Source organism: Carassius gibelio, chromosome A22, assembly GCF_023724105.1.
Source record: "Carassius gibelio isolate Cgi1373 ecotype wild population from Czech Republic chromosome A22, carGib1.2-hapl.c, whole genome shotgun sequence".
Classification (NCBI taxonomy): domain Eukaryota; kingdom Metazoa; phylum Chordata; class Actinopteri; order Cypriniformes; family Cyprinidae; genus Carassius; species Carassius gibelio.
Genome location: NC_068392.1, coordinates 1,514,572 through 1,531,865, shown reverse-complemented (window position 1 = coordinate 1,531,865; position 17,294 = coordinate 1,514,572). Strand labels below are relative to the sequence as shown.

At 37.5% G+C, this 17,294-nt stretch overlaps 1 protein-coding gene and 1 long non-coding RNA gene across 2 annotated transcripts; one reads left to right on the top strand and one right to left on the bottom strand.

The window, feature by feature from the left end:
- The first annotated feature begins 671 nt into the window (after positions 1–671).
- Positions 672–14,114, top strand: LOC127943112 (uncharacterized). Its single transcript, XM_052539305.1, has 5 exons — positions 672–821; positions 7,083–7,171; positions 9,833–9,920; positions 10,098–12,231; positions 13,039–14,114. The coding sequence occupies exons 1-5, from the start codon at positions 743–745 to the stop codon at positions 13,136–13,138; spliced, it is 2,490 nt and encodes an 829-aa protein (XP_052395265.1). The 5' UTR covers positions 672–742; the 3' UTR covers positions 13,139–14,114.
- Positions 2,152–5,015, bottom strand: LOC127943119 (uncharacterized). Its single transcript, XR_008149558.1, has 4 exons — positions 4,736–5,015; positions 3,058–3,544; positions 2,731–2,890; positions 2,152–2,633 (listed from the first exon to the last, which is right to left on the bottom strand). It is a non-coding gene; the product is annotated as an uncharacterized LOC127943119 (long non-coding RNA).
- Positions 14,115–17,294: the final 3,180 nt, after the last annotated feature.

Genomic DNA, 17,294 nt, shown 5'->3' with positions numbered 1-17,294 from the left:
GACTTAATGTGACATATAACTTAACAAATAACGTATAATTAATGTTTATAAATTATATAATTGACAGTTTGGATTATTATATCATCTCTAAAAACTATTGGATTTTATCAATTATTAAATTAGTTATTATTATGTGTTATTTTTTATTGGATGTTTCATGTTCCTGGAACATTGTACATATATGAATTACTGAAGTGTACTGTCCCCGACAAAAAACCTGACATAAAATAAATTATTATTCAACTTGACTTGTTTAATATAGATGAAATGTAATGTAATATCTAGATATTACCCATTAAACCAATTATACATTCATATATATATATATATATATATATATATATATATATATATATATATATATATCATAAGTCATGCTTAAAAAGTCCTTGTGCAAAACTCTTTTCAAATCAGTTTATTAATTAAAGATTTATACAAACATTAGTACGGTAAATGTGGCCGATGATTCCTGAGCAAATATTTGGGTTTCATTCTTCTAAATAGAAAGCAGAATGAGTAACAGTGAGGGCATGTGTGTGTGTGTGTGTGTGTGTGTGTGTGTTCACCTGTCAGAGTGGGCGGGGTCAGGGCCGGTTCAGGTGTGGGATCATTTCCTCCTCCTCAGTGTTTCTCTGAATCAGTGCCGGTTTCGAGCTCACAGTCAGCTGCTGCTATAGCACTGAAATCATGAAATCATGAAATCACTCTGATCTCAGTCTCTGTGGATGAAATCATCGTTACCATGAAGAAAGGAACGTTCAATTTCCTGGGTCGGAAGAATCCATCTCTATTCGACACTAATGTGGAAATCAGGGACATGGGTAAGAGAGATTCACTCTTGTGCAGAGTTTATATAGATATGATATCAGTTTAATGTGTTCGTCGCGCGACCTTTGCGCCTGTCACGGAGCGCGCGTGCACGTGAGCGCGTCACACTTCAACACTTTCTCCAGGACACGAATAACATTAGCAACTGACTCTGGATTAGTTTGTTTTTTTTGAATCAGGTTAGCAGCAAAAACGTAGTTATTTTCCGACAGAAAACCCGAAAAACGGTAAACGAATAATGTGTTTTTAATCCGGAGGTCCGTGATGTGTCCGGTTACACTGACTGAAAACTACGACGGTGTTATTTGGACGAATACCATAATAGTACCATGTGTTTAGACATATACCATGATAGTACCATGTTTTTGGACGTATTTAATAGTAATACCCCAAATTAACCATGGTTTTACTATAAATAAAAAAAAAAAAAAAAAACATGGTTAAACCATGTTAACCACAAATTAACCATGGCTTTGCTACACTAACCATAGTTTAACTGTGGTATTTATAGTAAAACTGTTTTTATACAAATGGTAATCAATACACCAAAAAAAAAAACATGGTTACTACATTTTTACTACAATGAAATCATGGTTACTTTTCGTAATGGACTATCCCAGATAGCAATGAGTCGGCGGACCGCCGGCGGCGCTCCGGCGGCAGTAGAAGCGTCAGAATAGCGTAATCGCAAACACGTTTGACGGTGCACCGCCGGCGGCTGCCGCTCCTTCCTACCGCCTTCGTTCCGCGGCCGGCCCGCGGGCCAACCGCCGTCCCGCCGCCGTTATATCAAAGGCGACCCTTCCGCGGCCCGTCGGAGGCAAACGCTATTTTCGAGCGATCGGTCGCCGCTTGCTTATTTATTTATTTATATATATATATTATATATTATATATATTATGCAGTTTATCAAGAATAATGATTGATCAAACCAGACAAATTTCCATTTGACGTTTTAATTCCACATTTCAAAGTACAGTAACTGTCATTGAAACATGATGTCAGATCCCTGAAATATAAATAACAGAAAAAAAGAGAAAAAAAAAAAAAAAAAACACACACACACACATGCAGGTTTCCAATTAAATTGTTAAAAAAAAAAACAGCCTTAGCTTACAAGCAAATTATAACACTTACAATAATTGTTAATAATATAAAGAGGTCAGCTCTGGCATGAAAAGAATTACCAGTAAACATAAGTAATGAGTATATCTGGTACCAAAGAATGTGCAGGACACCAAAAAAAATTCAGGTATAACATCACATTTACAAGCCATTTCTAACAATAAGATAAGTGGTAATAATTTAGAATAAAGCTCTGGAGTAGAATAGACCATTATAATGGCATTGCTGACCTGGGGTACAAGATGTCTCTTGTATCTGTGATAAACATCTTCAAATATATATAAAAAATACTGAGGTAAAAAAAGTAGTAGAACAGATATAACTGCAATGCTGACCTGTGGCACAAGGATTTACAAGCTATATTTAACAATATAATAAGTTAAGCACTATGATAATATCCACAGTGAACAGTGTGGATTGGGGAGTGCAGTCTGACACTTCTGGCTTCTTTAGGGGTCTTGATGTTACTGACTGCAGGATAAAGAAAGGGTTCCAGTTGTCAGTGATGCTGGGATGTCAGTAGTCAGCCTAGGTTTAAGGGGTCGGCTGTGGGTCCCTCTCAGCTGTGCGGCGCCTTTTTCCGCCTTCACGGTCAGATGCTCCTTTCAGGTAACGCGTAACGTTAACCTGGATGGCTTCATCAGTGGCATCCTGTGTTGCCGGGTTCTTCCGGATGGCTCCTGTAGAAAATACAGATCTGTCATTCCATTTGAATGGCATAATGCCATACACATCTACTAAACATATTTTTTTTTTTTTTTTTTACATCCAACTTACTTTGAACAATGGTCTTCAGGAACATGTCTCTAAAACATGCTTTATCCCCAACTCCAGTCCAGGTTGTATTGATGGAAAGGTGATTAGAGAAGATACTTTGAAGCATCCGCCAGACGGTTGTCTTTAGGTCCCTCCCACATTTGATTGCCAAAAACCGAAGCTGAAAATCCAAAAAAAGTGTTACAAATTACATTTCTCTGAAGCTTATCATACATAAATATAAAATGTGACAGGCTATGGATTCAGACTGTAGAATATGCAGTGTACAATCTTAATTCTACTTTTTACATTACCCTATGGAGTTATAAACGAAATCAGCACACTTACAAATCGTTCCTGGAGCTCTTTATCCTGCCTCAAACTGTTGTCAAGCAACGCCAAAGCTTACCCAGTGCCACATGGGGGATCATGTTGTCAATAGCCCACCCTGCCAATTGTGTCCTTAGGCAATCCTCTTCCTCCTCACTATCTTCTGTGCTTGAGGAAAAAATTTCACTAGGTTCATACACCTCATCAACAGTTATTTCCTGTGCTTCAGGGGTTACAGTTTGTCCATGGCTTGTTGAAGCCATTCCATGTTGATGTTCATTTACAGGAGGATTTACTTGGTCAAAGTCAGGAATAACAGCAAGTAGAGCATCGTTTGCAGCTGCAATTTCCTGTTTGTCCCTCTCAACTCCTTTCAATATTCGTCTCCTTTTGGCCCAGTAACTAGACATTGTAACTAACAATGCATTTACCTTTAAAGCCAAAACGATTGTCCAACAGTAGGTCTCTTGTGTGAAGTTAACCAGTTATGCTCCGGTCAAGGTATCTGCAAGAAAATGTGAACAAAACCACATTGTTAACGTTAGGAATATACAGTAGCTATGCTGTAGAAAAAAAAAAAAAAAAAAAAGATCAGCCAAACGTGGAACAGTGAAATTGTTAAAAAATAAAATGTACTCATTCAGTGTAGTGATTCAAGTGAACAGCACTGTCCTCAAACATAAAAAGTACAGCACTTCAGATAAATAACTCATCATAATCCCCTTAAATCCTAGAAGTACAGTAGCAACAGCACGTGCTAGCTAACACTTGCTAGTCACTGTAGCTACATTGTGAACTGAACTAGCAGCATACTTTGATCTGACAAACAAAATAATTTAAACAACCATCATTCTGCTTTGTTAGAAAACACCAAATAATTTAAGTTATACTTAAGTCTTTCTAGATGTAAAGCTTTGGATACCTACTGTAGCTAGTTACATTTCTACATGTAATGTAACTAGCAACATTGCTTAACCTCAGTGTGTAAGTTACTGTAACAAAGGCACAACAGCATGTGTTAGCTAACAATTGCTAGCCACTCTAGCTACTGGACTAGCAGCTACTTGTTCAGACAAACAAAATCATTTAAACAACCTATATACAACGTTAGTTTTGTAAGAAAACACTAGATGTAAAGCTTTTGCTACGTACTGAAGCTATACACATTTCAACATGCTTGAACAGTGTAAAAAAGGCGAAACAGCATGTGTTAGCTAACACTCTGAACTAGACTAGCAGCGTGCGTGTCGGAACAAACAAATGAAAACAACCTAACGTTACTGGTATCATCATTCGGTTTAGTTAGAAAACAACACAAGTTATACTGATCAGTCTTGTCGTAGATTTTGCTACCTACTGCTGGAACCACATTACCACATGGGCGGCGGCATAATTGTCCATACAAGTAACTGTAGTTAATTCGACTGACCAAAACTAACTTAAAACACATACGTACTCACACTCGTATAAACATACGTATCTTAGAAGAAAAGAAAAACTCAACGCCTGGAAGAAACAAAGTAGCTATTACAGAAAGTTAATTGTAACATGGCGGCAATTTTGTAAACAAGGCTAACTTACTTTAGCCTTACTTTAGCTTGACTAGTAAGGCATGAACAAAGATGACTACAGATTTTACAAAGATAAACTAAAAACAATGTAAACATAATATTGCGTTAAGGAAACTTGTACTTACTTAAACGATGGTAGTCCACAGAAACTCGCGATTGAACGGCGAACTGACGCGAATGTGTGCTCTAGTTATGTTGTTTGGGGAGGGGCCAGGAGCTCAGTGGCTCCAGTGCGTCATCGAGCCACCGTTTTAGCTCCGCCCAAAAAAAAATCCTGAACACAGCAATGGTGAAAACCTATACTTTCTAACATTTATAATGTGTTTACATTTTTTTAAGTGTTTTACTGTCTTAAACATTTGTACAGGTCGCAATTGCAAATTAATCCCTTATACATGTAAAAAGTCAAAAAAAAAAAAAAAAAAAAATCGAGGTTGGAAAAAAATGAAAGACATAAAATGACATTTCCTGGAATGGCAGAAAGACGAAATATTTCTAAATATTTCATAAATCTGCCAGTGCAGCTGTGAAACCAGAGGAGCTTTTAGATTTTAGTTTATCCTTCTGATCAGGTCAAAACAGAGATTTTCCTGTTTATGATAGGCTATTACCATGGTTGCAAATTAATAAAAAATTATAAAGTATAGACCTACCCAAGATTTTGGCCATGTTGCAGATGTCTTTCACTGTTCACTGATGTAGCCAGGCATTAGTGAAAAGTCTAACTTCATCAATTTATTCAGTTAAATTGTTCATACCATGAATTAAATATCTATTTTAAAACCTAATCAGAATCAGAAAGATATTTATTGCCAAGTAAGTTTTACAAAAGGAATTATTTTTGGTTTATGCATGTCTCAATTGTGCATAAATCAAAGAAATGTAAACAATTTTCACCTAAGTGCATAAAATAATTTTACATATAGCCTATTAGGCTACTCTATCGCTTCAGAGTTTCAAAGTAATTTAAATGTAATTTCCTAAACCGTACCTTATCATGGAATCAAGAGTCAAGAATAAACCCTAATGGCTTAAAAAAAAAAAATAATAATAATAATAATATGGGATTTAATTCACATATAGGCTATTATGATTTTATAATCGCTTCAGATGTGAAAAGTAGTTAAAATGCTGTCAGTTCCACTTCCATTCTAACTCCCAACATGCTAAACATAGCCTTGGCTGCTGGTCGATTTTAGTAGAAATCCTTGTATTTCAAAGCGGCTTGCCGCCAGCCGGCCGCGGTCCATTAGACGGAGGCAACCGCCAAAGAAAATGAAGCAGTCGGCCCGCCGGCTTTTCGCCGGCGGCATCTCGCAAGAAATGGGAGTGACGTATTCGGCGGCAAACGTTTCATCCCCGCCAGCGGGACGCACCTATAGCCGACAGCTTAGGGCCGGCGGCAAAAAGAAGCCGTGCGGATATTTTTTGCTAGCTGGGATGTTCCTTTGGACATATACCACGATGTTTTTGGACATATACCATGATAGTACCATGCGTATGTATATATATCATGGTAATACCATGTTCCTTTGGACATATACCACCATGTTTCTGGATTATAACATGGTAGTACCACATTTTTGGACTTATGATAGTACCATGTTTTTGGACGTATGTTATGGTAATACCATGTTTTTGGACATATACCATGATAATACCATGTTTTGGGGCGTATACTATGATAGTAGCACATTTATGGACATGTACTATAAAATACAGTGGTTTTGGATATATACAATAGTGATACCATTACAAAAATGGTACTACCATTGTATTATGGACATGTACCACTGTAGTACCATGTTTTTGGCCATTTACCATGGTACTACAGTGGTTTTGGATATGTAATAAAAAAAAAATGTATGACCTTATACAATATTATTGTATTTTGGTTGTCATGTAAATATCATGTTACATGAATTTGGTACAAATAGTATATTTAAAAGTACTGTACTATTACAGATTTTCATAACTAACATATAAAATACACATTCATTCTTATTTTTGTGAAGGAGATCAGTACTTTAATTACACTGTGAAGTCTGCTGTCATAATGTAGGTCAGACTTCCTGTTTGTAATGATTGACAGTCAGGGTTGCAGAATCTCTGGTAATTACATCATTACCGCGTTTAAAGTCGCTAATGAGCAAACAAAGATAACCAAACAGATTATGAGAGTGCTGAATGATCATATACATGGAACACAAGGTCTTGAGTTCAAATCCTGACTCACAAGATTAATTTTAATGGGAGTTTGTGTTTAGGAAAGTTATTTTTGGATTTTTAAGAATGTTTGATAAGACGAACCAGACACTGACCTCTGACTTGTCATGAAGAGATTACGATGCATTTGAACCTGTTGTTCTGCTGTTTTGGTGGTCACATGTTCTTGAGCAGTGACACTGCATGCACCGCACAGACTGCTAGTTCCCATGTTAACTAAGTAAATTACATATTTTTGTTTTTCAGATAACACGGAGCTGGTGTTTAACACAGCTGCCATCCCAGAATCTGGAACCGCCAAAGTGCGCTCCCGTCCAACTGTCAAACACTTCATGGTACGTCCCAAACCCGTTGATCACATGACCAGACTTCACCTATGATATGGTTTCTAATTTAAATAGAAAACAGCATTCAAACAATTTTCTGGGTACAATGCAGTAATGGTTTCACTTTTGCAAATGTCCTAAAATACAGGCTAAAACCACGGTACATTTCCAGAAAACAGGGTAAAACCATGGTTCACTTTTGTAAATTATCACTCTTCCATAGTACCACCATGATACCTTTTCCTGTAAACAAATTCTGGGGTGCTGGGATCACTTACAAAATAATTACTGTATACATCAATTATGGACACAAAATCTGAATGCATTTTTGTGCAACGCCAATGAACATTTGCATTTAATTATTTAATTGATAATACAAGTCTTGATAGAAATGTGCTGAAATCATCCAGTACACACACACATATCATCATCAGTTTTGGGTTTGTATCACCCTGGTGACGCCTACATCACAGCAAACATGCTCCCTTTGGGTGTTGGTAATAAACAGTCTGAACATGTTCAGACCTGAGCGATTCTTTCATTCACTTCATGAGATCAGGATATTAATGATTCACATGTTCATCTGGTTGTTCCGTGCTTAGACGTCACACAGATGCAGGTTTGTTCTGGTTGAGTTATCCAAACCTGAAGATGCTGTTTTGAATACACATTTTGTTTGTGTACAGAAGAGATCAGCCAGATTTACACACATCCAGTGTTTGCGCTATGTATTGGTGTGTGCTAAGGCAAGTGTTACTATTATTATACCTCATATTTAGGGTTAGTTTTAAACCTTTAGAGTTAAAGGAGTCATATGACATTGCTAAAAAGAACATTATGTTGCGTATTTGGTGTAATCCAATATTTATGTGGCTAAAGGTTAAAAAAACATTATTTTCCACATAATGTACATTATTGTTACTCCTCTATGCACCACCTTTCAGAAACGCAGTGATGTTTACAAAGCTTATCATTCTGAAAAGCAAGGTGTGCTCTGATTGGCCAGCTATCCATTGCATTGTGATTGGCTGAATACCTCAAGTGTGACGGAAATGTTACACCCCTCACCATACTGTGAAGCCGAGTGTCCCGGCGCAATAAGATAAAACCAATAAACCCATTACAAAAGAGGCATTTGTTAAATACTGTGGTGACATAATACTGATTATAATGACTTATACTGTCTTTTTACGTGTTACGTATCATGCCACGTGAACATAAAACCATGTTGTGATCGGATAAACGGCAAACAACAAAGGCTACTCTATACAGTTCAAAACTCACGTTTGAATCGTCAGTGGCAAATTCTTTAAATATAAAAAAAACATACTTACAGGCTAGGAGTCAGAAGCGCAGACTGTCCTTGCAAAGTTGGAACTGCCCCACTTTATAGAAAAAGCCTTTGTGTGTAGACTCATTGTAGGCTACTCTGCAGGTCAAGGAAACAGTCCTCCATTAAATGCGCTGCACACATCTGAATATTTATGTTGAACTGTTGCGGAACAGTGTTGAAATACAACTTAACCACTGATTTGTAGTCGTGTCCTCTACTTTAAGGTCAAACATAGTAGTTTAGTTTTCACAATGAAATGGACAGCATCACACACAGCGAGCTTGAGATGAAGGAGCGGCCTTAAAAGTTATGCCTTCTTCTCATTTGTGCAGCGTTACACAAATTATCCCACACAGTGATGTAAACATGTAGGGAGTGAGTTTAAATGAGGTATTTTAGGAGGGCATGGACAAGTCTTAACTTTATAAAGAATGTCTCTTTGGGTTTGATACTTTAGTTTTAGCACCTTTAGGGATCTTATCTATGCACAAACAGCTTGTAACGCTCCAAAGAGAAAGGAAAATCAGTGTTCACCTTCTGGACTATAATACAGGTGAAAACCTCTAGATGGGATCATTTGGCCAATAATCAACCACAGCAGGGACTTTTGCATGAACAAACACCACTCCCATTTTGAAGCAAGTGGCTTTTAATAACAGCATCTGGAAAACATGTAAATGTAGGCCAACTGTACCACTGATCATAATACACAACTTTACCAATGCTTTTGCATGATGTTAGGTCACTGAAGACGGTTTTCTTTGTGAGGAGGTCCATACCTAAAGGTTTGGTCAAATTGTGTTGTTTTTTCTGGGGAGATGATCCCATAAAGACAGCAAAACTTGAACAAAAACACACGTTTAAGGGGTGTGTCCCTATTTGCATGTCAGTGAACTGAAAGGACTGGAATGAAAGACAAGTCATTTTATAGTAATCCAACTGAAGTTGTCTATAAGTAAAGATTATCAAAGTATTTCTGAATTAGACTTTTACCAGACAGTTTGTGCTACATTTTGTAGATAAATTACATTCAGTGCATTTGTTGTAGCAACCTGAACGTTTCAAAACAATCATTCACATTATGGGGTTTTAGTGAGGAGTGACCAAGAATAGGTCTCACTCGATTTACAGAAACACATCTGGGACATTATCCAACCCTGTTCATCCCACTTTTTTTGATTGTCATAAGCTCTCTGAAACAGGTTGGTTTGGTGCCTAGAAATTCTGACTCAATGGCTCCTACAATTAAAGGTGTGTTATTACTGTAGACTCCCTTGCCTTCTAACTGTCTCCTTTAATCAAGATGTAGCTGACACATGCTTCTCTTTAAATCCCAGTCGCCTGAGAGTGCGCATGGCTTTGCAGTTCCAACTCCCATGGTACCGGTTCTTCCACCCTTCAGTGAACCCAAGTTAAACGGTACAGGTAAGTTCACAACACAGAACTCAACAAACATGATGACTGGGAATAGTTATTAACTTCTTGTCTTTGACGAGGGAACACTAGAACTTATATATAGGAGCAAGAAAAATTATGTTTTCAACATGCTGAGGTGCGTGTTTTAATGTACCTGTGGTTTATTTTCACATTGTCTTTTTAAAGGAAGTACTACAAACCTCCTAAATGGAAGGATGCTTTCTGTCCCTGACCTACTCGAGGGGGAAATACTTATACCTCCTCCACCGAGCTCCGCTCCTCCACCCCCTCCATCATCTTCAGCCCCACCTCCTCCATCATTCATCCCTCCCCCACCACAGTTCTTTGGTGAAATGGACACTTCTTTAGATTGTGCAAGCCTGCATCACCCTCCAGTGGCACCCCCGAAACCACCATCACTTACCAGTTCCAATTACAGTGCAAATTTGGACCTGGCCTCCCTCAAACCTCCTCCAATGCCTCCTCCAAAACCTCCATCTGAAACTTCCAGCCTCAGAGGTTCCCTCCCTAGCCTTGATGTCCAAGATGTCCCAGAATGCCCCAAGTTCAACCCACCACCACCTCCTGTTAAAACATCACCTGTTCTTGAAAAAGCTCAGAAAGCAGCACCTCAAAAACCCATCCGAGTGAACTCCATACCTAATCTGGACGTCCAATCCCAAACTCCTGTGCCACTTGTTGCTTCCAGCCAAACACCATCTAGCTTCAACCCTCAGAACACAGCTAAACTCTACCAGGTGCAGAAGAGCACACTACTTGGTGGACAGATAGATAGGGAAAAAAAAGTCCAGTCCATTCTGCTGCTGGAAGATTCTGCTGGAAACACAGTTGGTGTAGTAAATGGTAATAGTGGGAAAAATGCTGAATCATTCCAACCAGGCGTGCCACCAACAAAACCAGCTCGTCGGAACAGTTCTGCCACTCAGCTAATGGATGACCAGCCAGACATGGCACAAGCTCCAAGTGAACAAGCCAAGGTAGAGCCCAAAATCAATCCTGAGCCTGTAACACCACAAAACATCCCCACTGAGGTACCAGCACCAATCGAAGTCTCACCCAAAATAGAGAAAAGAATACCTGATGTTAGGCAGGTGATGACCCCAGTTGAGTCCCCTGGCAGGCCGCGCAAGAACAGCCCTATCTTGAACCCCCGACATCTCAACACACGGGGCGCAGACGGCTCAGTAAAGAAAGAGACCTCCATCTCACCTTTCGCCTTGCTGATGGCTGCAAAGGAAAGAGAAAGGCAGAGAACTGTTCTGTCCCAACGGAACAGCAACTCAGCAGAGCCAGTGACTTCTGTGATCCAACCTAGTGTAGAAAAACCAAACTCCTTCACAGTAATTCCTCAAGAGCCAACACCAGACAGTCACAATGCACAATTAAAGTCGACCACAAACACGCAACCACTCACCTCACTTTCAACTAAAGTCGACGTTCCACATGTGTCCTACTCAAAGCCAGAGCTAAGCTCAACCCCTCTACAAAGCCAAATGAGCAGCTCTGTTAGTGGTCTGGGTGTCCCTGTTAAAGATTTGAAATCTGGAGAAGACTTGGTCTTCATTCCACCACCTCCTGAATTTGCCAACACAGACTCTGAGGAGGAACCTCCAGTTCCCCCACCAAGTCACCACGCTCCTGCTCCGCCTGTGAAAAGTGCCCCTCCACCTGCTAAAACCTTCTTACCTGCTACACCTTCTCCAATTACCAACTGCCCCCCACCAAGTCACCCGGCTCCTGCAACCCCTGTTAAACTTGCCCCTCTGCCTTCTGAACCCTTTCCTATTCCAATCACCAATGGCTCTCTGCCAGGCCACCCTGCTCCTGCTCCAACACCTGCCAAACCCTCTCTACCTCCAACACCTCCACCTATCACCAATGGCCCCCTCGTTCCGCCCAAACCTAAACCACCTAGCTGTCCTCCCAAGGCCCCAGGACCTCCCCCAAACATCCAAACTCAACCCAAACCACCTTTTCAAACTAAACCTACTCAACCCACTGCACAAGTGCCTCCATCCGTCTCTGCTAGCCAGGCGACACTTCTCAGTATCCTGCAGAAGAAGATGCTAGAGATGGATCCCAAATTCTCAGCTGTCAGGGAACAGGAGACCAACGGAGATGACTGGAACTCCCCACTGTCTGATGACGAGGCCACGTCTCCCGTTACCAAATACAATCCTATGACAAACCGCAGTGCCACACTGCCGGCGCAAACCTGTGGATTGGACATGAAGGAGCTAGAAAGCAAAGTGGCCAAAAAAGCTCAAAGTTTGGCCACTTCGGCTATATCCCAGAACAGGTAAACAAAGTGAACACAAGTGACAAAGTCAACATGAAACTGTATTCACAATCCATTTCACTTCTGTAATGTGTACTTTTTGAGTGAAACATGACTGAAAATATCAGACAGGACTTTTATACGCGGGAAAAAATAAAAGCTTCACAATGTGAGGTATAAAGTCGTGTATAGTTGCAATTATTTATTTTTTTCTTTTGAGCCAGAAACAGAAATCCACAGGAGACTCAGTGACATCAGATTTTGTACAGAAAGATTACGTAACTTTTTTCATCACAGTCAACACCTCCCTCCCAGCACATGCACATAGCTGAGATGAATCACAAGGAAGATAAATAAACTCCCTCTGATACTGGAACAACATTCAACAGCTGTTTCCATGACAATTATGATTTACAGTGTACATCAGGGCTGGGCAGCGTCGGTCCTGGAGGGTCACAGTCATGCAGAGTTTAAGTCCAACCCTAATCAAACACACTTGTCTGTAGCTTTCTAGTGATCTGTAAGTCATTGTTTATCTTGTTCAGGTGTGTTTGATTAGGGTTGGAGCTAAACTCTATAGGACAGCGGCCCTCCAGGACTAACGTTCCCCAGCCCTGATGTACATGAAATGGCTAAAGTTTATTTATTTGGAGGCTTAAACAAACCAACATGCAACATGTACTTAATACATTTCAATCCAGCATATGTTATAGTGAAGAATTACTGGTGGAATCAAAAGAAAGTTACTTGAAGTTCTAATACTTCATGCTTTTATAACTTTGAAAACATATTTACTTAAGAATAATGGGACTCTTCTTTATCTTTTAGTAATGGACAATCAACCAAACAGCAGTTTGGAATGACATTCACTGTGACACCAGGAGCCAAACAACCAATAACACCTGTTATCAAAGACGGTTCATCCTGATCCATTATTCCAGAGAGGTGCCTTACCTGACAGATATTTAACATTTTGCACCCAGTCTGGAGCTTTATTACTGCTGTTGCTAAAGTATTACTGTAACTTTCTACCTGGACATTTCTTCCGCAGCTTCATCACAGACTTTCTAGAGCTGCCAAAATCGAACAATGGATCAACTGTGCCTTTATATGCTATACACAGTAACACATTTTAATGTCAAACCTTTTCATTTAATCAAAGTCATTAGTTAAATCCTGTTTCATCCAGTTAATCAGTTCGAAATTTTAAATTCTGCATGATATTTTTGAATGTCTTTAATCATTAATGTACAAAATAACTCAATGGATCTCAATAAGAGAGCTTCTTTCAGTGGTGTTGGATTGTTTCCAGGTCAAAACATGATGCATTTTTATTAACTTATAAAAAGTAATTTCAATTAAATGGTTGCGATGCCTTGAACACATTACTGATGGTTCTTCAAAATGAAGAAAAATGCTTTTGCTGCTTTTCACTTTTTTTATCTGAAGCAAGAATCAAAATAAGAAATAATGCTAACTTTGTATTGGCATGAATACACTGGTTAAAAGTGTATTTGAAGAAATAAGCTAGCATCTCCTACAAACAGGTCTTTCTGGAAAACTCCAGGTTTAAGTGTGTGATATATGCAATAGGTCAATAATAGTGATTCATTAATCTGCAAACTTATTTGTATGACTGTTCATGTTAAATTGTTATTTTGGACATTTAACCATTTGTTACCCCTGAAAGTGAGAATATAACCGCAATAAAGATATGCAAGAGCATAAATACATAGATGACAGAAACTTTATTGAACAATAAATCTTGGAAATTTTAGAAATATGTCTGTTTACCCAAATATGAAATTAAAAAAGCATTCATTTTCAATTCTGTTATTAAAAAAACACATTTTCTGCAGTATTTTGATCCTCTTATGATTATGCATTAAACTCACGAGTCATTATTTGATGGTGATGATCTCTTATCAGTGCTCTCGAGATATGAACACATTTCTGGATCTACATCACTTAGATTACAAATTACCAGGCCATTATTATGAATGTGTACCAGGTAATCTTCTTATGAACATATACAGTGGAAATAATGTTTTTTAAGGACATTAACAGTGAGTACAATGAGAACAATGTAAATACAATAGTACATGAATATGAATACAAAATTCAGTGTTAATGTTGAGGGTTTTTTAAATAATCTTAAACTATGTTTAATCAATATTAATAAATGTATATATACACATACATAAATATCCGTGTGTGTGTGTGTGTGTGTGTGTGTGGAAAGAGAGAGTGAAAGAGATTTTTTAATAATAATTAAATAAAAAGTAAACAAAAAAAGTAAAAACTACAAATATTTTTTACATATAAAATATATATATACACACAAACCACATATTTTCAAATAATTTTACTAAATTCAATCAATACTATTTAATTTAATATAATTATTAAATATTGGAAATATAAATTTAAATTACATAACCTTTTCTTTGTTATTGTTTTAACATTATTATTCAATAACAAATATATGCAATATTTTAAAATTAACTAATTCTAAATTGATTTCTATTCAATTTTAATACATTCAATCAAAATGTATATATGTAACTATACATACACACATGTACAGTTTATATGTAAAATATTGCATATAAAGAACGTAATTTAAAATATTTTTATGCTAACATTAGTACGCAGCAATAATAGTAAATAGTACATTTTGTTAATTCACACATTTTATTAAAAATAATGCAATAATTGCTGCAAAGAGTCACGTCTCACAAAAATAAAGAAATGAGATTGATAATCAACGAGTCTGCGAGTGACGTCACTTCCTGTCTGCTCACCGTTACTCGAGCTGATGACGGTCACAGACATACAAAAACCTAGACGCCTCATTGGCCGCTTTGATCCATTGCTGCGATACGTCAAAGCGTCCGCCATGTTAGTGAGGGCAAGACTGCCTTAAAACAAATGAAAGTAAACGGGGGACCTGCGGTTTTTACTGAATAAAAACACGATAACGTTCACATTTATCAACCGATTTCAGAGGTTTGTGATCCACGTGCAGTTAAAAAAAAACTTTGTCTCCAGTTATTTAGTTAGGTTTGGAAAGTTATTAATTGAAAGCTCACATTTGTCACACTTGTTGATTTCGTTGATTTTTTCGGTTTACAAATCTGTTAATTTAGTATAACTGTGACATATTCAGGTAATCTAATTTAAATGTACATTACATGATATGTAGTTGTTTTCTTGCTTTCTCTGTGTTCAATCCCAACATTTTTCTTTCTTTTTTTTCTTTCTTTCTTGTGTCTCAGGTCAGAACACAGCTCATTCCCTTTGAAAAACTGGGATAAAATCTAAATAATACATCTTTAAACACTAATAATTTACTATCGTTGAGAAAATGTAATAAAACAAGTAAATACAAATCAAAAAGTGACACACTTGTAGTCTGCTTTTCATTTTGCTAGCACTATAGCCAACAGATGAACTCCACAACAAATAATAAAATGTAACTGATGAGGCTATGGATCAGTGAAAATGAACATATGAACACAGTAGAATATAGTAAATGTGATATGTTATATTAAAAAGTATATGTAGAACTTAAAGTAAAGTGAATAATATGAAAAGCAAGTACAACGGTAAAATAACATACCGATATCTGATATAATAGATTTATAATAGCGTAAAATTATATGTATAATATGAATAATACCATAATAGATAACTGAGTGGAGAGTGGTTTATTTGTGAAGACAAAACCTGACTAATAAAAATTAATTCCCGCCGCTTCCCTCGGGATTTTCTATTTTATTCAATTAATGAGTCAAATAATGTAAAAAAAACTTGACGATGCTTGACATTTTGTTCTATAATGCACATTACACACACTCATGCAGAAAACACACGCATTTTGAAACAGTGGTTTATTTTTCCATGTATGTTAACCAGTGTTGGGCAGTAACGCGTTATAAGTAACGTCTTACTGTAACGCAGTTCCATTTGACAGTAACTAACACTGTAACGGATTACTTTTTAAATAAATCAACTCTGTTACCGTTACCATATGGTGCATTGTCCGTTACTTCTTTTTTAAATGTATTAATTTTGACTGAAGTGCAGCCTAACCTGTTTGCAGCAGCGACGCATTGTAGGATTGGTGGATGCTAATCACTGTAAACACGAAGACGCACTGTGGGCGTGTGTCCGTTTATTCAAGTATGTGCGGCAGTCATGGCGAGTTAAGGCGAGAGCAACACGAGTTTCTCAAAGTGGAAATATGCTCATTATTTCACTTTAGTTGAGCATAAAGACAAAAACCTTTTAGTCAAATGTAAGCTGTGTCTTTCTGGTTCAAATGTCCTATCCTAGCCCATGAATTTCCAATCCGTGTGCTCAGATTTTGTAAACCGTACCCTCGGTTTTTGAATCTGTACCCACGAATTCATAATCTGCGCGCACACTTTCGCAATCCATTCCCATGGATTTGTAAACTGTAGCCTACTCACGCATTCATGCAGCAAGCTCCTACGTGTTAACATACAGTATTAATGAATATTATTATGTGGAATGGTTCAACATCAAAGTGTCTTAAGTGATTCTCTGTATGTTTTTCTCATACAGGTGAAACATTGTTGAAAGCATGCAGCCTGTCTCTACTGTGGAGTCACCGGCTTTCAGTCAGCTCCTTAGCATGATAAAATAGATTTCATTTTTAAACAGCATTTATATATATATATATATATATATACACACACACACACACACACACACACGTATGTTTCTCGAAATTAATATATATAATTCATTTATTTATTTCAAAATGTTTTGTGTTATGTTGTCCATTGTTGATAGTTTTCATACTTAAGCTGTGAAAGGAACATTTTTAAGGGCTCAACACAACAGCTTTTATGATGCAGAAGCCACTTTAGTTTTTGATTCTGAATATATTATTTAGGTGTTTTGTTATTTATTTCAGAAATCCTTGTGATATACAATATTCAGTTTGTGCTGGTCTGACTTTCTGTTTTACTTTGTGTTTGTATAGACCATAACGCATAAAAGTGCATTAATGGGAACATTAAAGAAAGTTCTTTAAAAAAGTAACTAAAAAGTTA

Coding starts and splice junctions, on each gene's coding strand:
- LOC127943112 (XM_052539305.1), top strand. CDS start 743: ATGAAGAAAGGAACGTTCAATTTCCTGGGTCGGAAGAATCCATCTCTA. Junction 7,172..9,832: donor CAACTGTCAAACACTTCATG/GTACGTCCCAAA, acceptor TTTAAATCCCAG/TCGCCTGAGAGTGCGCATGG. Junction 12,232..13,038: donor TCGGCTATATCCCAGAACAG/GTAAACAAAGTG, acceptor TTTATCTTTTAG/TAATGGACAATCAACCAAAC.